At 38.0% G+C, this 22,123-nt stretch overlaps 1 protein-coding gene across 7 annotated transcripts in view; it reads right to left on the bottom strand.

Annotated features, from left to right (window-relative positions):
- The window catches only part of ENTREP2 (endosomal transmembrane epsin interactor 2), a 90,167-nt gene that overhangs the window by 26,211 nt on the left and 41,833 nt on the right, over positions 1 to 22,123 (bottom strand). For all 7 annotated transcript variants that reach the window (XM_077185402.1, XM_077185397.1, XM_077185398.1 and 4 more), the window contains exons 3-4: positions 12,832 to 12,942; positions 6,586 to 6,717 (exon numbers count right to left, since the gene is read on the bottom strand). In XM_077185402.1, coding sequence (XP_077041517.1) covers positions 6,586 to 6,717; positions 12,832 to 12,942 — 243 coding nt within the window. The remainder of the gene's footprint in view (positions 1 to 6,585; positions 6,718 to 12,831; positions 12,943 to 22,123) is intronic.

Below are 22,123 nucleotides of genomic sequence, written 5' to 3'. Positions count from 1 at the left end.
TCATACACCTTAGCTCACTAGCTGCAGAGGACACGAATCCCTCCAGAGTGGAATCAGCTGTCAGAATTGCCTGGAACCATGCCTAGACCAGCCCAGAGAGACAGCCACAGGAGTCAGGCAGCACTGTGAGCTGTTTCTCTGTGGCCACTTGTTTTCCCAAGTAGGTCCCTCACTAAATCTTAAAAGCAAAACTAAAATTTAATACTGACAGTGAAAAAAAGCAAGATTTCAGGGTTGCAGTATTCCATTTATACTACAACTTGAACAATTACCAAATTAATGGTGCCAGCACCTGCATAACTTTTTATCATGCTTTCCCTCCATAACAACAGACACCTTTGATTTGTGCTGTGTTCCCAAAGGATACCTGTGCATTCCCACATGATACCTGTGCATTCTCAAATCTTCTTCATACTATCATTTCCCATATGTCTCACTTAGGGACAGAACAGCTATTTATTTCTTTTTTCTAATTCAAGCTGTTTTCACTGTTATTCTTTTGACACTGTTTTTGTGCTACTGCACCTCAGTTCTTCCATTACTAGCATAATTAAAACAATACATAAATGTATAAAAATGCATGTTCTATAAATGTGTAGTCCAAAATCCTACAGAACAAATTAAAATAGGATATGTATTACAGAACCTGAGTATTATTTAAAATCTGAATGTTTAATTGCAATATTTTAATATTCTGTATTCAAAAAATGTAATTTTAAGATATAATTAATTGAGAATATCATATAAAAAACTCATACTGCAATATGCTCGAAAAGCAATTTGTTCTAAAAACTGATTTTCTTTGTTTTCCCTCAAACTGCTGGGTGATAAAGCAGTCAGATGGTATCAAACTGGAATAAGTAAAAAATTGGTGATTGCCACATCGATAACTCAACTGTAGAAACAATCATTTAACAAAGCAATTTAGAACAGCTGTTAGCACATGCAATTACCTGACAGAAGCAAAGAGATGAGATAGAATCTAAAATGAAAAATGACAATGGCACAAATCCCATCAGCCAGTGATGGGTGCACTGGCAGAGCTGGGCCCTTATAACCAATGAACACTCACTGCATGTGTGTTCACCCTGCTGAAATGTTGTCCTTCAGAACATCATTTGTGCCTCCTATCACAGCAAACACAAAGCAGAACTGGAATAGCATCACTTCACTCTAATGGTGGGCCATACCCATAGAGTTCCTTCAGCACAGACACCAATTTATAACTGCTGTTGTCTCTAATATCAGTTATCTTTCAAAACCATCAAGTAAGCCAGGCTAAAACCAGAATGTCTGCACATCTTCAAAACTCAACTCAAATGCAGGCTTTGGTAAATATTTAGTCACTCTCTTGCTTCTTCCTATCACAGCAATAACTGCACTGCAAATGAAGTTACACGCATGAACATCAAAGCAGAGAATTTGTCACTCAATACAGACCACACCACACAGATGAAGCACGATTACCTCAAAATATTCACTCTGCCAACTACTACATAGAAAATTAATCAGCTGTGCTGCTTACACAGCATTGAGAAACTGTATTTAAACCTGTTTTGCTCTAGAAAGACACAAAGTACATCCATTTCATTTTATGAGTTCCAGTCTGCTCAACAGTATTGAACTGACAGCTCTCTTTACAACACACTCACATTTTGCTGGCTGAATAGAATATTTTCCTGTGGAAATAAAAGATTTGTAGTCTTGGAGGTTCTCTCCACTTTTGAGACTGTAGCCAATACACGATGAAAGCAGCAAGATCAGCTTGCTGATGTGTGAAAGGAGCACTCTGTGAGCAGCAGCCCTGAGCACAGGGATCTCAGCATCCCCAGCCATCAATGGCTCAAAGCAGCTCCATGGCTGCAGCACTGTGGAGATGATTTCCTTTCTCCTTGATTGACTTCAATTACAGTGCTTCATTTCTTATACTACTGTATCCTGAAAAGAGATAATGAGCAGCAAAGCTTTTTCACCCATGAAATTAGTGTCAATGTACTTCTTTTATTCAAGAATTCACGGACAACAATCCTTTCAACTCAAAATATAACTTTAGTTGTTCTCACTGGATACATCTAGAAAAACACTGGGAAAAATATCTGCTCAAATACAAGGAAGGCTCAAGAATTAATTCTGAGTCAAATGGGTCTCAACCACACATTGCATTGTAAATGGAGAGATGAACAACACTTCATAAAATAGATTTAAGGTTTGAAAGTACAGTATAATTCACTATTTTATTATATTTTTAAGAAGCAGTGCACAGTGCACTGCTACTTAAAAATAAACTGAAAAAGGTCTTCTCTGCTTGCACTCAAGTTTGCATACCTTCCAACTCTGGTGTCTGCATAGAATTTAGTACTGGGGATATGATAGTTAGAGACTCCTGAAAGACTAAGGTTTCACAACATATAACTGGACAAGGATGGAATAAACAGACTGCAGTCATTCAAAGAGGCACATTTTCAGCCATCAGAGAAGTTTACAACCATATCCACTCATTGTCCAAGCTAGGAACAGAAAGAAGCATGAGGAAGGAAAAGTAGCTCAGCTATTCAGACTACAAAGCCTCCCCTGATCCACCCTATTTTTGATGGTCTTGGTGTGGTAAATACACACTGAATGTAGAGAATATTTTCAGCTGCCTGTAAAGGAATGTGAAACAAATCCAGCATTTAAAAATCTGATCTGGAATTACTTATTCTGGGCTGAGCTTTATCCAATTTTAAGTAGCTTAGGAAGCCTTTCAGGTAAGTCATTCAATAAAATTAATAATATTGCATTTGGTCTTATGGTAAACCTGAGGAAAGATTGTTCTCATAACTCTAAAGAACATGCTAGGAGCCATCCTCCTCTGTTTTGCAAGTGGAAGCATCTTCTGAATGAAAAAAAATTAAATATATGAGTAGACTTGGTCATCAGGAAACTCAGTAACAATAAATTCGGATTCAAAGGAGAGGAAAGGACAGAAAGTATTCACACAGAAGACTTCAAGAGCCCTGAGCTATATAAATCTTTAATAGAGATGCCTAACTAATGAATGGAACCAGAAACCTGAAACTTTATATTACTTTATATTTTATAAAACCTTACTATTTATATTGTACTTGAACTTTAGCAGCTCCAAACCAACTATTTATGCTGAAGACAGAGGAGGGAATCAGCTTCTCTCCTTGCCTGGTAGTCACATAAGCATTCCTCAGATGCACCTTAAGTAAAGTAGGAGGTAATTACATAAATAGCAAATCTATAAACTCACATACATGGCTGCAGGTATTCTGGACTGTGTAAGCTGTTAAAAGTAATTAACAATACTCAACTGTATCCTTACTAAACCAAAATAGCATAACATGCCCCTCTTGCATGTCAGTATCAGACAGCAACAATATGTTACAAAATAATTCAAACTTCTAAATACCTAACTTCATCCTCTCAAAATGTTGCAGGTATATCTTCAGTAAGTTGAGAATACTCTGAGTTTAGAAAGAAGACAAAATTTTCATAGATGAAAGATATCAGAAAAATTTAGCCTTTTTACTTTAATTAACACGACAAGAAAAAGTCAGTTCCTTAAAATTTCATCACCTTCCTATGGGAAACAGATTAAGTTGATGTTATTGAAACTGCATCCTAAATCCATCCCATCTGGGGCCTTCATCTCATTTTTGGATGCCTGATTCTTAATAAACCTTTTAAATTCTTTTAACTAATTTTGTAAATAGGTAGGATTTGCTTGTGCCTTCATTTGGCTTTAATTAAACAAAGTAACTTCCTAATAAAGGATAAAGCTGTTCTAGAAGGGTGGTTACTGTAAAAAAAAAAATTAAGATACTAGGACACTGACATCCTTTAGAAGCACAGATTATTGACCCTGAGTATCCAGAGGAAAGCAAAGAACCTTATTTTCAGGGGCAGTTTAGGAGCTACTACTGCAGGAAACTAAAAAACCCCACATCTCCTAGTGAAATACAGAAACCAGGAATTGTCTCCACTGTAAACCAGGGGAGATGGATCCCACTTGGGTGTCTGCAGATCTTAATGGCAGTCCATCACATCATGCAGCTGTGCTATTTTTACTGAGGTGTGCAGACAAGACTACAAGTGAGGTATCTTATATTTATAACTCTAACCCTACAATTCAACACTCTTGAGTGGGCTGAGACCCCAGTACAACAGTGAAAAAGCACAGTATTTTTGTCCATTTTGCTGGAACATATAATTTTGTGCTGAAACCCCACTATTCAACTGATTTCAGAAGTCAGCACTTCTAGATCAGTCAGCATTTGCAATCAATACTTGTATCTATGAATGTGCCTATATGGGACCATACATGCTGCAGGGGTAGCTCCTCTGTCCCCATTAAAAGGTTTGAGTAGTTTATTCAGGGCTTGAAATGGAGAAAGAAGGAGGATTGATTTGCAAAAAAGCACATAGAGATGGTTCATTGCAGAAACAACAACAACAAATTTAGAGATTTTTCAAAGCAATTATAACCCCCCACTCAATATGAGGCAAGGCTCTGTTCTCATGCACTGGAGCCACTGCTGGTTTTCCTTGTCCTGTGTGACTGCCTGGGAACAGGATCAGACAGGGGAGATGTACTGGACTGTTCTGGTCACATGGAGCTCCACAGCTGCTGCCACCAAAACCCCACGGGTGACTTAGTGGAAACACCAGATTTTTACCCCACCTGCAATAAAGAGGAGCATGAAACCTACATAATGTTATACATGAAATGTATCATCTTACCTCTGGTTCTCTACATTTTCTCTCCCTCTGGCTCCTCAAACAATGAATACAATTGAGATTTTGGTACTTAAACATCTGTTTCTTTAAAACCACATTGTAGTTGTTAACTGTAATTAAAGAGGGTGAGCCTTATCACTGTCAGCTGTTACCTACTGTTCTTAAATTTACAGCCAGGAATCAGAGCTAAGCCAAATAGAAAGCAAATGTAGAATTAAACCTGAAAAAGATGTAAAAACTTTCTGAAAAAGTTACTTTCCTAACTACCCTTTCTTAGATGAAAAGTTCTGAACATAATTAAAATTGCCCTCAGACTATACTCATAGGAACTCCTGTGCTTAAACTCATTTTCTTGTAATGTAAGTTGATATGTCAATTCCTCTTATAAATGATTGAGTCATATCTTAGAAGAAATTCAATTTTGTGCTTGTATTATGACTGCTGTATTGGTTAGAATCCTTGTCTTGATTTTCAGCATATGTCACTTCTGCTCACTTCATATGCTGACAAGGTCCTCCAAAGATAAACAGTTGTTTTCCCTCTCATTAAAGTTTACCTTCCTGACATATTTACAGGAAGCAAACATATGCTCTCTCAATCTTTATTTTCATGGGATTAGCAAGTCAGCTTTTCCTGAATGACAGGTTCATGTTTCTGCATCTGTCATACTTTGAGGAATGTCCTTCTCAGAAGTTACCTTCTTGTAATACATTGCACTGTTATTGTTATGTTTTCACCAGCAATGTCAAGTTATGCTTCTTTTCCACTTACTAAACTACCCAGCAGGTTTTTGCTCTGTCATGTTTATCATCCTCATTAAAACCTGAGGCAGAGTTCTTATTTAATTTTGGGGCCATATAAAAATATTTTAACTTCTACCTCATCCATTTTACTTGGTCGTAGCTTTCTTTTATTTATTTGCTTTTTCTTAACAAGGCTGAAGAACATTTAGGTATTTATTACATACCTTGTATAGGATTTCTATCCATTCTGAATTTTCAATTATATCTTCAAATATCAATAAAACTTTTATAGCTTTCTCAGGACCCACCTGAGAAAAATCTACTTCCCTAAGATCCTTCTCACAATGACTTTCTCTACTTTACTCCATTATTTTCTATCAGTTTTATTAAAATACATACTTTGAAATTGAGAGTCACAGATACAGAGTTCTGCTGATCATGCAATTAAACCTAGAATGAATCAATATCTGCCTTTCAGCCTAGGGTTCCTTTTTCTGAGCAGTTCATTCATTGATTCCTTATTATTTTTCAAAACAACATAGCATCAATGCTTTCCCATTTGGTGATAATGAAGTGAAGCAATGATGGCAGCAATCACACTGAGCTCTAACTCACTCATACAATATTCTTAGTATTTGCTCTCAGTTTTTCATTTGGGTAGCTGTAATACAAAATGCTACAAGATTTAAACTTCTTACAGTGTTGCAGGGCAGTTTATTAGCAAGTTTCCAGCATCACCCAGAAAGAACACTCACTCTTTTCCCCCAAAGTGACGTGGCTGCCTTCACATCAGGAAATATCTCATTATTCTGCAACACTTTGTGTTTCTTTGCAATCACCACAACATCATAAAACACCACCTCAGAACAGCAAAGCGAAAGATAATTCTCCTAGCATAAATCACAGCCAGCTTGAACTTCTGTTTCTTGAGTAATCCTTAACAAAGCAGTTACCCACACAAATGCTGATATTGTGATGGAGAGGTGTTCTGCACGTTAGGGTGGATGAAGGCACAGGACAGCAGCTGCTGCTCCCTCATCACACACTTTGTCTTGCTGAGTTAAAACTGCAATAATCAGTTAATTGTCTCCTAACACACCTTGAGGGTCAGCCTCACTGCATTGCACTCCTGCAGAGGGTTCAGTTTCAGTGTTTCTCCCAGGTTACTGCAGCCTGATGTCTGGTGCTGCATTTCACAGCAAACACAGACACCATCACTGTCGAATTTAATCTGTGGAGAAAAGAAAAGGTCAGAAAAAACATAAATCAACAGAATTTGTATAAAAGTATAAATCAACAGAAACACACTTCCCAAAAATGGTATTTACAGTTACAGCAATGACTACTAAATGCAAAATTAAAATCTCTGTGCAGAACCTTTGGAGCAGAATGTTTTTCAATGGCTAATATAAGCTATAAAAACAGGGAAAATACAGAAAGAGGATTCAATGTCAAAAGTGTTGCCTTTTATGCCTCTTTTTGAAAAAAAATTGCTTTGCAGGGGCTGGTGAAACCAGAGTAACTCAACTGAATAAACATAAAATCATACCCAATGTGGGAAAACCAAAAATAACAGAAAGAGGTCAGAAAATATGTGAAGGAATCATGATCACAAATCAGTCCTTTATTCCCCTAAGAAAAGATGGAAGCACAGTGGCTGGGGGGTGAGATCTGAACCACCCTGTTACTCACTCTTTTGCATTAGAAAAAAAAACCCTCAAAATTTCCAGACACAAATCCATTAAAAAATTCCTAATGCAAATACACATTTGCTATTTTTAAATCAAATTCTCTCTAGGATGTTGCCAATTTCCTGAACAAAAGCAGGTACCAACATTCCTTGTGGAATTACCTTGCACAGCCTTATACATAGAATCATTTCAACAGAATATTTACTTACTTCTTAGACCTCAAAGAATGTTTAAATTGTTCATATGATCTTAAAAGTTCTATGTTTAAATATATGTATTTTTTAGTGCTACCCCTATCAGGCTTATGCAGCACTCTCTCCTCACATGCTGGTGGACCAGGACAGCAGATGGAAGAGCAAAACTAAGAGTCAATTACAAGAACATAATAAGCTTCTCCAGATGAGGTACAGATGACTGAATGCATGCTCAGGGCAGGAGCTGTCTCAGGGGACTTCAGCTCCTGAGACTCCAGATTGCCCTCTAGCCAGCACAATTTGTAAAATGCTTTAGAAAAAATTGGGTATGTAAATTACACCATTTCCCATATTCTCCAAGGCAACACTGGAAATAGTTGTCTGTGGCAACTCACAGAAACTGGTCATACCCTGTGCCAGAGACACTGCAAGGAAATAAAGAAAAAACATAGTTTGCTCCCCTCTATGATAGTTGTGGGTTTAATTTCTCATTAGCATACAATTCAACTACAAAGCAGCTTGAACAATTTCAGAATAGTGCTTTTTCAATTCCTGTAATCTTTTAGTACATTTTTTTAAAAGGTGAAATATCTGAGCAAAACCAAACTAAATGGTTTATGATCAGCTGACCTCAGCTCTTCAAGCTGATGTAAAATCAAAGCACTGGCTGTCACTGGGGAGGTCTTGCTCCCAAAACTCTCTGGAAATGGGTCAGGGGTTGAGAAATGCTGCTGAGGAATTTTGGGACTCACACTTTGAATTTAGAGCTGTGTCAAAGCCAGGGGCCAGAAGGCTACACCTGGCAAATCAATATCAGCTTCAGCTGCTAAAAAGTTTCTGTAATGAGGAAAACAGACTTCAGACAAAGCTTTCTACTGCAAGATCATCTATTCTGATTCCTGCTGCCCCTGTTCAATAAAGGACAGCACTGACTCTTGTCATGTATCTGGCATTGCTAAAGTGAAATCCAGATCCCAGGGCCACCTGGATCACATGCAATGATCAGGTGTCACAAAGATAAGGCTCAAAAGGCTGGGTCAAAAATCCACATTTATGAGTGATTCTCAATTCAATCTGAAAGTTATTCTATAACTTTGTACTGCCCAGTACTGCTCAGCTTCTGCCCAGTAGCTCTTATTTTAACTTAATGTTTAAAATTAGTTAAAAGCTAATTTTTTACATGGCAGTTCTTGCAAAACACAGATTTTGAAGAATCACAGCATATTCAAAACCAGCCAAGATTGACTACCAGATTGGAAGCATATTATTTTTGGAGAATTTTTATCAGCTTGCCTTGTTGTGCACTTTTTCCCTCCTTGTTTGTGAAGTGGCCTTTTCTGAGCTGTGTTCCTGCAATGGGGAGCAGGACAAGGGCTGTAGGTGTCACTGCATGGGTGAACTGCATTGGTCCCTGCTTTTCTGCAGCTGAAAGCTCTGCTGAGCCCCTGCCCCAGAATGCCCTTCCCTGCCCTGCTGCAGACTCACACTTGTGCAACAGGACCAAGAGTTCATGCAGCTATTCTGTGACATAAACACTGCCAAAATTAACTTTTTTTTTCAGGAGGAGAAGTGGATTATTGTTAGCCCCAATCACATCTCAGAGGCCATTTGCTGTGTGATGCCACAAACAGAGACAGGAGCAGTGACAGTAAATCTGCATTGCTACAGGGAGAAGGGGTTGGGATGGCTCCTTCCAGCTGCTGGGCTGGTGTTTGCCAACCCCAGACACAACTACACCAGCAGTGCCTCCAAAACTGTCTGTGTTTCAATCTCTTTTTGGCTGGCAGAGCTCAAGAATAAAGCATCATTCACTTCATCCCCTGCACATTCCCCACCATCCTGTGCATGTTTGTGTCCCGCTTCGTGATTCTTACTCATGCTAGTCAGTACTCACAGCAGACTTGGTGTGCTTTCATATTTATGACAGTTGCACAGTACACCCTCATCCAAACCATATTTAAGAATTCAAACATCAGCCAGAGCTGCCTATATGCATAAATTGTCTTGCAAGTTCATTTTGTTTTGTCAAAAAGCAGTACTGTTAATTCAAAAGCCACAAAACCCATTAAAACCTGACTTGCACACAGCCCAGAATCAAAAAAGGAAAGGACCTTCCAGATTTATTACAAATATATGCATGTATTCTCACAGGCTTTATGCTTGTTTTTTTTTAATCTCTATCAATTAATCAAATTCTGTCAATGCTGCTGGAAAGAAGCCTGACTGCTTGTTTGGCTGCTAAGGGCACACACACTCTCCCCTAACAGGGCAAATCAGGAGTTAGTTAACACTGTCACTTTGCATTCTACCACCTCCTTAATGCAAACAGAAGTCTTCCAGTAAAAGTAATAATAGATTTTACTTCTAAATTAACCTTCAAAAGTTTTTTAGGGAAGGAAAAATTTCAATATGCAGTATGAGAGTTCCAAAGTTGGGAACAGGGCAGTGAAGTACAAGAAAGCTCCCCTGGTGTACTCAGGGGAAAGAACTTCAGTCAATTCTAGTACCTTATGCAGAGGGAGAGATGGGAGAATCCAGTAAGGATAAAGTTGCATTGTAGGGAAATATCAAGATGAAAAACGGACAAATTACTAAGAACAAAACAGAGTATATTCTTTTTCCTGGAATTTTAAAAATTGTTTTTTGATATGCACAGACCTGAGTTTAGCTCCAGTGCAAAATGGAATACAAATAAACCTCAGTTCTGGACTTGGGCTCTGCCATTCAGCTCTGTGAACCTGCACCTGTTTCACTTTTCCCTGCTTTGTCCATTCCAGCTAAAGATAATTCAGGGGAAGGAAGGGTCTTCCTTTCTGTGTTACTGTAACCACTGGCCAATTGCGGCTGTACAACCAAAAAAAGAAAAAGTAACCTTTCAATAGAGAGTAAGTAACCTTTCACTAAGTAACCTTGACTATCACTACTTTTCTGAATAATAATCACCTCTAAATTTGATTAAAACTACAGCATTTATTTTTAAATGCATAAGTGACTTACAAGACAGGTAAACTCAATAAAAACAAATATAGATGAAGAAATAAAACATATTCTGTCTTGTGCAGTAATAGAACATAAATTAAAATATATTAATATATTTAATAATATATATATATAAATATATTAAGTGCTCTACCCATATTTTCAATGAACAGTTTTTAGAGAACTATTATTTGTAAAAGAAATTCCTATACAGAAATTTTTCTCCTGTGCACATTAATGAACAGCTTGGGTGTGTAACTTCTCTGTGCACATCTGACTCTCACTGATTTAAAGAAGTGTCTTGAGATTTTGGCCACAGGATCTGCAGCTAATTATGGAAAAAACCCAAAAAAACTCCAATTAATTTTTCATAACAAGGCGTTAAAGCTACTGCCCCTTTTTCCCCTCAGTGTTGTATGTTGCTAAGCTGCAGGATAAAGGGCACAAATACCAGCTTCACAAATTACACATTCAAAATGCTAACATATGGCAAGCACATTTCTCATATTCACACAGAAATACATATTATGGAATCCACAATAAATCCCCAGTGTTTAAAGCAAAGTAAGACCACTGAGTCTTGTTCTTTTCCTTCAAATAACAACACTACATGTGAAGCACTGCTGAATTTAAACTCCATAATACAGTAGATACTATTATCATTTTAAAGCCATGCACTCACCATGAATGAGTTTGACAGAAAGACTAGAACTAAAACAGAATTTATTTTGAATTTGACTTTTTTAGTATACTGTGCTTGGAATTTACTGGTTTAGTTATATGGGATGTTAAGTACATTTCAAACCATGTGTCTGCAAAGGCTGGATTTTGACTCCTAGAGCTGCATCCTCAGAGAGTACATTTGTATCCTAGGAGGCAAGTACAGGATTTAGACTTGATAATGTACACCAGTCACAGAGTGCAGGATTACACAGATCTACAGCACTAAAGAGAGTCATCCAAGGAATTAAAATTAAATATACACTTGGAACAAGCTGTTAAGAAACTGGGATTTTTCCTTTTTGAGGGAAAAATGGTAATACAGTAATTAAATATGCTCAGCATAATACATCACCACCTTCTGAGTCAAATCCTGTGCTTAATCATAAAGCAGTGCTGCTCACTCCAGTGTATCCCTCCCCGAGGGTGGCCTATGAGAACAGAACTCTAGAATTCCATATATATGAGCCCTGCAACATGGCAATGCAATATATTCATGTGTAGGTCCCCAGCCTGACTGAAATGGGATTTTGAGCAAGGAAAACCTAAAGAGCAAAGTCTGGGTAAAGAAACTTTTACCTTTTTTTTTTTTAACAGTTATAATATGATAAACAACTACAATTAAATTAATTTGCCCTTATAGAGTACAACACACTGTGGCAAAGCTACTTAGCATTTCATCATGCTCTGAAAGTCAAAACTACAGTTTGAGCACTTTTTACTTAAACTCAACATTTCAGGCATGAGTTGACTTATGCAGACATCTTCACAAGCTGAAGCCACAAAACATGCTGGAATTCAATGTGTATATAGGTTTTTTTCCTGAGATAAAACCACAAATGCTTTAAGTAAATTGTACCTTATAATTTAGAGCATGCCACATCATGACAATTTGTATTGTTCTGTATTTTATTTAACACAAGAAACTTTCATTTACTTTGGAAATGAAAAACAACTCAGGTTGGCAAACAAAATATTAGCATACACATACCAAAACACTTCTGCTGTGAAATGCACTGCCTGGACAAGCACTGGATGGAAGGAATCCTGATCCTGCTGACACCAAATGGCAACCACCACCCCACTCTGATGGGGCCTGAATTCCACCTATTCTGCTGAAGCATCACTTTAACCATGACAGTAAGGAGTCAAGCCTTATGATATTGAAAGTTACTTTTTGAGGTGGCTAAATCCATTAGCACTTTATCTCAAACTTTTCCCAAAATGTTTTTTTAGGTTGTAACACATATAGATTGCTCTCCTAAATACCTACTGTATTGGAAATTAAAGGAGTGTGTCACACACATATTTTCTGAAAAATCCCTTGGCCAGGATTTTTCTGCTGAGAAGCCTCAGAGGAAAAGAAAAACAATAATTATCTGCTGCTGTGGGATGCAACAGGTGCATCTGTGATTGGTCCATGTTGGATGTTTCTAATTAATGGCCAATCACAGTCAGCTGGCTCGGACTCTCTGAGAGTCACGACTTTTGTTATCATTCCATTCTTTTCTATTCCTTGCTAGCCTTCTGATAAAATCCTTTCTTCTATTCTTTTAGTATAGTTTTAACATATCATTTTCTTTTAATACAGTATATATAATAAAATAATAAATCAGCCTTCTGAAACATGGAGTCAAGATGCTCCTCTCTTCCCTCATGCTGGGACCCCTGTGAACACCAGCACAAGAGTGTGTGTAAAACCCTAACAGATGAAGAGCAGAGTCCTTGCCCTTGGTAAGAAAGGTGTTTTCCATCACTCACCAGCTGACATCCTTCCAGGGACTTCACCAGCTGAGCATTCTGACAGGAGAGAATGGACCCGGCCAGGTTCAGCATCACACACACTGCAGAGAGCAGCATGAAAAAGGTTATCTGGAAAAAACCCCAAGCACCCTGTTATTACTCACTTCAAGAGGCAAACAAGGAAAAAATATAATTTAGATGTTCAAGAACTTCCAGCCTGTCACACAATTACATGGATGACAACATTTCATGTATTTTAAAGAGAGTAGGGTACTTAATCTGACAGCATCCTTGGTCTTGCACTGTAAGTGAAAGCTAAATCAAAACTAGACATGGCTATTATATGTTTTCCTCCAGCCATTTCAAAATAATCCATTTATCTCCCACTTCCATCACACACTCTGAAAATTTAATGGGTTTTATTACCAAGAATTACTAAAAAGTAAGATTTGAAAAATGTTTTATTATAAACAGATGTGGTCTTGAAACAATTTAAATCCTTTTGATGGGGATATGGGTATCTTAAACAGGAAAAGTATCTGTGAATATCACATATCATGAGCACCTACAAGCTGGGGAAAAAAGAGTGAATAAAATTCTGGATATACATAAATACTTGGTTTTAAAACAACAATTGAAATTTAAGCAGCATCCTCCACATCAACTACTCACGATGTTAATTACTCCTTTTTTCTCATCTCAAAATATGTCAAAACAAGCATTAACCCGATTCCATCAGTTTAATTACCATTTTATTGCTTTAAATGTACAAAAACGTGGTGCAGTCAGGGCAGACAAACCTCAACATATAAGGAACAGCATAAGCAGTAAGAGTAACAAATGTGTGCCTGATGTGTGGCCACCTTAAATATTCAGTGTTGACACTGCCATAACTCAACAGGAGTGAGTGTATTACATGAAATTAGTAAGAAATTCTGTTGCATCTCCTTTCCATATGTGTGCTCACAGTTTACAGCCCTTGACTGTTCTCACAAGATGTTATCTTTTGTCAGTGCTTGTGCTAGGAATATTTTTGACAACCTTAAATCATAAATAGCTGTTTATTTTATTCTAGTGCTTTGGGATAAAACCCCTAACCTCCACAGTATTAACCAAAGGACAGAAGCTGGGTTACAAACTTCAGTTGCCAGCTTCAGATTCTTCCAAGCATCACAGCTGACAACAAGGCTGTAGCATACACCAGGTTTATCTATTTTTTGCAGCACTTCCTCCATATCAGCATTCATTAATGAAGAAACCTCTATTGGTGTTTCCAAGGTAACCTCTTCCTCTTGTCACTGGCAAAGACAAGAGGGACATGAAACAGGCTCTTAGAATTCCTGCTCATCTCTGTGGTCTGTGCCTCACATTCTGCTCAGGAGTTGCATTTCAAAGTGGCAGCCACCACATGATATCAAATACTGGAGTTCTCTGCCACAGTTGTCTTCCCAATTTTACTATTTCATTCCTCACTTCTTTAATGTCCCAGGCAAGGAACTACCTAATCTGGACATGGAGCTAAAGGGGGAAATCAAATCCTCTGCAAGTCTTTTGAAACTACCTTGCCTCTTGCAGAGCACAAAGATCCTAATAAAAGGAATTGAAGAATTTCCAATCTCCTTCCTTATGCTTCTTAGCTAAATACCAAAAAAAGCCTTCTACTGATGGAGTGGGACACACCTGGTACTCTGTTATCACAACTCAGAGGTAAAGTGTAAACTTTACACCATGCTGGAACCCACGACAGGGAAAAGGAGGCACAAAAGTATCAATTACCATATTTACAGACAATAAAAAACATATTCAGTGGGCTTCATCTTTAACACCAATCTTTTCTAACGCTGGCACAGGTGCAGCAGTAAAAATAAACACAAAAATAAACACCTTTGAAAGAATGGCTGTTGTGGATTTTGATGGAGACCCAACACTATGCTATGAAACACTGTAGATGAAGTTAGATATACATTATTTATAAAGTCAGGTATGGCTAATTTCCACACTAAAATTTTCCTCAGAAAGAGAGCTACCAAACAATATATTTGCTGTGAGAGCTCAGTGTGACATGCTGGAAGGAGCAGCATGAAACTATAAGGAAGGAGTATAAGACACAGTCAACCCAATGGCAAAAATTTACACTGGAGTAAATAGAGAAAGGCCAGATATTGAAGGGCTATGACATCTTAATGCTGATTTAAAACTACAACATTATGTTCTGCACCTTTCTAGTTACAACATATAAACAAGATAAAATATTCCTAGAAATCAGCAAGGAGCATTAATACTACAAAGCTCCAAAAGTCACCAAGAACTAATACATGAACTAAAAGCAAAGCCCATGGATTTATTATGACATGGTGGTATCAGAAGAAATGTTAATAGGACTTCCTATGTAAATGTTACCACAGTCCTAAACAAATCCTACAAAACTAAACTGGATGCAATGACTTAAATGATATAAAAACTCACTAAGTGAGATGTCATTCTGCACATGGACCCACACAAGGCTCCCCCTTTTACCCCACTTCTGGGAACTACTTTAAGTATAAATATGCAGAGCATATCAAGAGTGAGTCTGCATTTGCAGTCCCAACAGACCACACCTCACACATCCACACAGAAGGAAAATATCAGCACCCTCAATGCCTTGCAAGGGAGAGCCCAGAAAAAGTGCCCTTCCACACTGAAAGAAAAAAAACCCCAAAACTTAAGGACTAACAGGTTAAATTATCTTTCCACTAAAAAGGAAGTTGGTTTTAGTTCTCTGTTGAGTATAATTTGACCTATAAGAAAATTATTAGTATTCTCAGATTATTTGTGAACATTTTTTCCTTTATGTTTCTTAAATGTAGATACAACCATTCACCTGCCTTCAGAATGTCCTAAAGTAAAGAACCTTAATTTTATGAATACCACAAAAAAAAAAAGGGATTTACAGAAGCTGATATATTCTCTGCCTTCTGTTCTTTTTCATCACTTTCAGTTTTGCTTCTTGATATTTCTCTTTTCTTCACAACTGGCCTCAAGTAATTTATTCTCTTTTGTTTTTACCATAAGCTTTAGTCTTCCTTTCATCTTCTTTCCCAAAGGCACTGTTTACCTGAAAACCCCAAAATTTTAATCCTTGATTTAGCTGGCTCAAAGCACCTTCTTGCCCTTACTGTGTCTTTCACAATTTGTTCTTGAATTGATAGGAGGTAAAAAGGGGAAAAACAAACGAACCAACTTTAGCAGGCACTGCAGTTTGTGACCTGCAACATAAGACAATTTACATTTTCTGTCCATATACAGCTTTCTACCAAAAATGCAGTGAGAGCAGCTCTGAGGAGGAGGAGGACTCGGGGCTGTTGATGGATGAGAAGCACAGCATGAGCTGCCAATGTGAATCTGCAGCCCAGAAAGCCAACCCTGCCCTGGGCTGCATCTGAGCAGCGTGGCCAGGAGGCTGAGGGAGGATCCCCATCCCTGGCAGCACTCAGGGCCAGGCTGGAGGGATCTCTGAGCAGTCTGGTCTAGGGGAAAAGCCCCTATGGCAGGGGCTGGAACAAGGTGACCTCTCCCCCCAACACAACCCAACCCATTCTAGGACTCTATGACGTTCACAAATTTATATTAAACCCTGTTTTGCCAATGCTTTTGATGGGGATTCTTTAAGTGACCCAAACCACCCACTCACTACTGCATATATACACATCAAGAGCACAGTAAAAAGGAGCAGCACATATTACATTTTGAAGAAATACTTTCTACTACAAGCAGGAAGAAGTTTCTACATGCAAAATAATTAAAGTCCTCCAAAAGAGATGTAAATATTGTATCACATGAAACCATCTTTCTAAAAGCAATGTCTTATTTCATTCCTCAGACTTTCATTTTGGAGATATATATGAAATAGGATTGCTTCTTCATTGCTGGCATTTCAATCACTGCCTCCCCTGGTGGTTTGCAGGTTTGATAGTCAAGACATGAACACTGGGACAGAACATTACCCTCTGTGCTGATGAAGCATATTCCTCAACTCTCCTGTGCAGGGTACTCTGAATAAAACCAGGCACTGCCATGATAGGCTGCCTCCTGTAAATCTGCCAATCCTCTGCACCTGTAATACTGTGTCTGCATCTATCTCCTGTGAATTCCTGTCCTGCAGCTCCTGAAAGGTCAGACAATCTCCTTGAACTCTTGGTTGGCACTGAAATCACTTGTAGAAAGCAGTTATTTTTGAGACACAGTAGTTTGGTATGAGGTACTACAGGTTTCTTTCCAATGACATTAAATATGTGTGATATATTCAATGAGATTTAAAATACATTCCTTTTAACACATACATTTGTTATCTGTGAAACATCAAGAATAGCCAAAGGTAAACATGCTTGTCTCTATAAACCACTGTATAAGTAGATTAAAAACTTGCCCCAGGGTATTTTGCTCACAGAACTTTGTCTTACATGAACTGCAGGCAGTAACATTTATTGATATTTGTGCTACAGAATTTATAGTTTCCCTGACAGAGGTGCAGAAGGTTAAACACCAGAAGCAAACCTGAAAATTTATCACCACCAAGAGCTATGAAGCAGTGAGATCAGTAACTGTGCCAGGACTAAGTTAATGCAAGATTATCTGGGGTACAGCCAGAAGCTACCTGTTGGATCTGCCAGATGCTCAATGCTCACTGTATATTATAGGTTTAAAGAGATAAAACATATAATTTTTAAATGAGCCCATTTTAAAATCTTACTGAACAGAAATGGCACTCAAACCAACACTCTTGACTCATGGTTTGCAAGTGTACAAGAAACAACAAAATTTATCTTCCCATTATTTGCTTCATAATAGATTTCTTTTTCATGATTTCTCAATGCTTGCCAAGAAGAGACAGGATGAAAAGTGTTGGCATTTCAGATCTGTTTAATTCAGTATTGCCTGGTTTTTGCCTAAATTAAAACAAAGCTTTGAACAAAAATATTTTCTCTGAGTCTAAACCAACATTCTATATTAAATAGGCAGAAATATTCCCTGTAGTGTGGCACAGCATCAGGCTAAAGATGTTAATGTTTTTTTATGTTAGGAACCATAAATTATATCCTGTTTTAGTCTAAATTGTATTAGCCTGTTCAATTCCTGTCATTATTCAATTAAATTACATATTCTCCACATTAAATTCCTTTTGACTCCAGTGAGGCTATTTAACTTTGTAAAGGAAAGCTGAAATCTCAGTATAAATATTAAAATCCATGCAACTATTTCTAATTTCAAAGCTAAATAGTTCAGATGAAAACTTCTGAACTTGAACTTGGTGTATGGGATTTTACTGACCCTCTTATGGCCCTATTAACTTGCTTTCATTCAGATAGATCTTGGACTTTAATTAATTTATTATTTTTTGCTTGGTTGTATCTTCATTTCTATATTTTTATTAAAATATCCTGTGGAAAATTCTAACTTCAAATATGATTTTATTTAAGATTATAAATAATGCTACTGGTTTTGATTTACAAGAAAAAATGATGCCTCCCTGTGACTGTGTTTTGTTTACTGCCAGAGCAGCAATCAGCTTCCAGCAAGAGTCAGCACACTGTACTTTTGGAGAATTATGAGAATTTTGGTAAAAACCCCATGGGCAACAGAGAAGGGCACTGGGTGTTTGCAGCAGAATTTGCATCACACACAATAACACCTATTTAAAGATAGAAGGAGTAGTTTGGTTTCCTTCTGTTTCACTGTGCAGCAAACAACAACATCATCAATAAGTGAGGGGTTTGGCAGCTGCTGCCAAGGCTTCTCAAGAACCCTGGAATCCAAAATGCAGCCTTGGCTCTGTGTGTAGGAGCAGACTGACAGACAAATGCAAAGATGCATTTATATCAAACAAGTCTCCTAATATATCATAATAAGAGATATTTAATACCTCCAAGAAATTCCCTGTCAGTAGAAGCAATGGGCACACAGATAATTTCCTCAGGTGGGATCAGATTAAAAGACTAAGACCACAAAAAGTGCAGCACTGTCACCTTGTACACACAGGAATTGGTGTTTGTTGTTTCTGTAATGCTCTGCTACAGCTCCAGCAATTACACTATTTATTTATTGTAGGTTTTTTAGGAAACTCTAAGAGGGGGCCTGATTTAGTAATAAAGACCTTGTGTTCTCATCTCAGGAACATTAACCAGGATTTTGTCAAAAGTAGATATTTCAGCATCTACTAATTTTCTGCTCTTTCTATTCCAATTAACTCTACACCTTTCTGAATCACAGAATATTCTGAGTTGGAAGGGACCCAAAGGACCATCAAGTGGCTTGCAGACTACTGCCATATAGAAGAGAAACAAGAGGAGCTATACTCTTTTTTTTTTTCCAGATAAAATTCAAGTTATCTCTTGAAGTATTCAAATAACGTGACACACTTCTAACAGTAATTGTAACAAAAATAGTTTGCAGGTAATTAGTTTCATAGCAGAGAACAAGTTTAGGTTTTGTCTATTAATCTATTAGAAGGACAATGGGGAGTTGCCAGCTAATATGCTAAAGAGGCTAATTTGAAGTTTGCTAGATGAAAATAAGCAATCAAAGGAATCCTTCAATGATCTGCAGCTATACTGCAACAATACAACTTTGTCATAATAATTTATTATTATAAATTATTTCATATAATAATATAATTTTTACTGTATGTGCAGTCAAAATAAGTCATTTGGACAATTTTTTTAAACAGTGGTTGTATTGTCTAATTTTTATCACTGACATTTACATTTATGCACTACTGCTCCCCCTAAATAAAAAATCCACGCACATGAAATTTAAGTGTTATTTTGAAGGAGAAAGAAATCAAACAGCACTAACCTATTTTGATGCTACTCAAAATGTTGTCAATTTGCAATGCTTCAAAAACAACTGCTTCAGCTGTACAGTCAGGTGGAAAAAGGGGAGTTGATAAACAGTGTGATAATAAGAACTTCAAATAGAATACTTTCTGAATGGAAGTTTGACCACATAAGCCAGATCTAAAATTTGCAACTACCTCAGCCATATTAGTTTAACTTTTCATTCCAACATACTCTCAAAGGAAGTAAAAACTGAAAGTTTTTAAAAATTAACCAATAAGACACTGTGTCTCAAAAATGTTGCACAACAACAGCAGAACAGGAATAGAAAGCTGAGGTTTGGGGTCTTTAGACATTTAGGATGCTAGGAATTAATTGGTTATATTAGCTTTGTATGCAATAATCTATATTTAAACAAAACAGATAAATCAGTAAATGAAAATGAATACATTTCTTCAACAATGTGAGTAGACTAATAACTTTTAAGAAAATCTACATAAGACTGAATTTATACTTCCATAGCAGCTGCCTAATGAGTTCATCCACCTAAACAATACATTACTTTTTGCAAGTGTCACATTGCAGGAAGGATTTCACCTCCATGCACGTGTCAGTGAAATGCTACTCCAAGTAAATTAACCTTCCCCAACATCTGTAGCAGGATTCCCTGAGGAAATAAAGGCTGGTGCTGTCCTGCTGACAAGGACAGGCATCAAAAGCTCTGTGAGCAGCCCTTCCTGGCAGAAGAGAGATGAGACAGAAGCAGGATGTAAAGGTCACACACACAGATATTTTGCATCTGTCTTTCCCAACATATTAATAGCAATTAATTGCTCACTTGCAATTATTCTCATTAATTAACAACTGCATGGTCTCTCTGAGCCCTCGCACACCAGAGCTCTGGCTTCCATCCCTGAGGAGGAAAATTCTGCCAGGTGAGCAGGGTCAGGAGCCACAAGTGCTGGTTTCCATCAAGGGCACAGGAGCATTTTCAGCACCAGTTTCTGAGGCAAGGCTTCAACGTGGCAGCAGCTCTTTCCAATTCAACTGTAATGTAAACTCATTATAGTTTTGGCCATTTCAAGAAAAATTGCACAAATGTCTCCAAAAAAGACTCACATTAATAATTTGATGGAGATCCATCAGTAAATGAACTTCAGGATTTCAAAGACCTTTCCTCATATATCTGAAATAGAATTTAATCCATAATGCTGTTGCAGGTTTTATGGTACTTGTAATAAGGAAATCCAAACATTCAATCACATACATGTCTAGCTCAGGATCTAAACTGTGATTTACCTGGCAAGCAAATCCCACTGAAATCAAAGTATTTTTCCTCAACAAGCACAGGATAATTAGATTCTCTTTGGGTAACAGTGTGTCTCCTTCCATCTGTCACACAAATATAACTAAAATCACATGAGTTTTGATTGAGCACAAAGAGTGAGATATCCATCCCCAGCTCCATCACACCTCAAAATATTAGTTCATACAAATATTTATTCTACTTTTAAAAACATTTCAAATGCAGCTCAGCTTGTCTCAAATAAATTTTTGAAGCTAGTGTTTCTTCACCATTTGAAAACAAAACACCAAGTTTAACAAACAGCTCCCATGTTGCCCAACCAGCCAGCCCCAGGAATTCGTGACACGAGATTCATTCTCCAAGGAGGAAGAAGAAATGCTGAAGCAAACCAGACTCTCACCAAGAAAGAGTTGAAGAAATTAGACTGTGCAAAGGCTGCCAAGAACTCCAGGAGCAGATGGGATGCAGCCTGCACTTCTAAAAGAAGGAGCAGATGAGATGAAAGAACCATCAGCAGATATATTTAGAAAGCCTGTGAGAACAAGGGAATTACTGATGGGCTGAAGGGAGGTGAATGCAGCACCCAGAGCACACTCTCCATTGCAGGCAGCAGCACTGGGATGGAGCTGGGACAGTTTCCCAGGGCAGGAATGTGCCAGCAGGAGCTGCTGCCATGGCAACACCACGGATGGCAGCAGATGGGGAGGAGCAGGGGCTGCTTTAGGGGCATTAAGAAGTGCTCCTTTAGGAAGGGGCAAGAGTTATGCCCCAGCAGGGTTTGCCTGCCCTTCAGGAAAAGCTGCTTTTTAAACTCTGCCACTGGGGATAACTCACTGGCACACACATGGATGCTCAGCAGAGGAGTCTGGATTCCCACAGGAGTGGCAGCTGGGCCCAGGAACAGCAGCCTTGGCCAAAAGGCTGTCAGAGAGATGCAGAGACCTAGGCAAGAGAAAGCTTTGAGAAGTGTTGAGAGGTAAAAGAGGACATAGCACGTTCACTCTAAAGAGAGGCTTCACTCTGTGGCATCTTTTCTCCAGCACTGCAAAGATTTCCCTGATTCACTTCTTCTGTTTCAAGTGTGGTTTCTTACTCACACAGTTCACAACTTTACTGGGCCATTCTCCATTTTTTCCCCTCTTCCTCTTGTCCATTTTTTCCTTCTGTCCTCTTCTGTCTATTCTAATAA

Source organism: Agelaius phoeniceus, chromosome 13 (genome assembly GCF_051311805.1).
Source record: "Agelaius phoeniceus isolate bAgePho1 chromosome 13, bAgePho1.hap1, whole genome shotgun sequence".
NCBI lineage: Eukaryota > Metazoa > Chordata > Aves > Passeriformes > Icteridae > Agelaius > Agelaius phoeniceus.
This window is presented reverse-complemented; position numbering and strand designations above follow the sequence as displayed.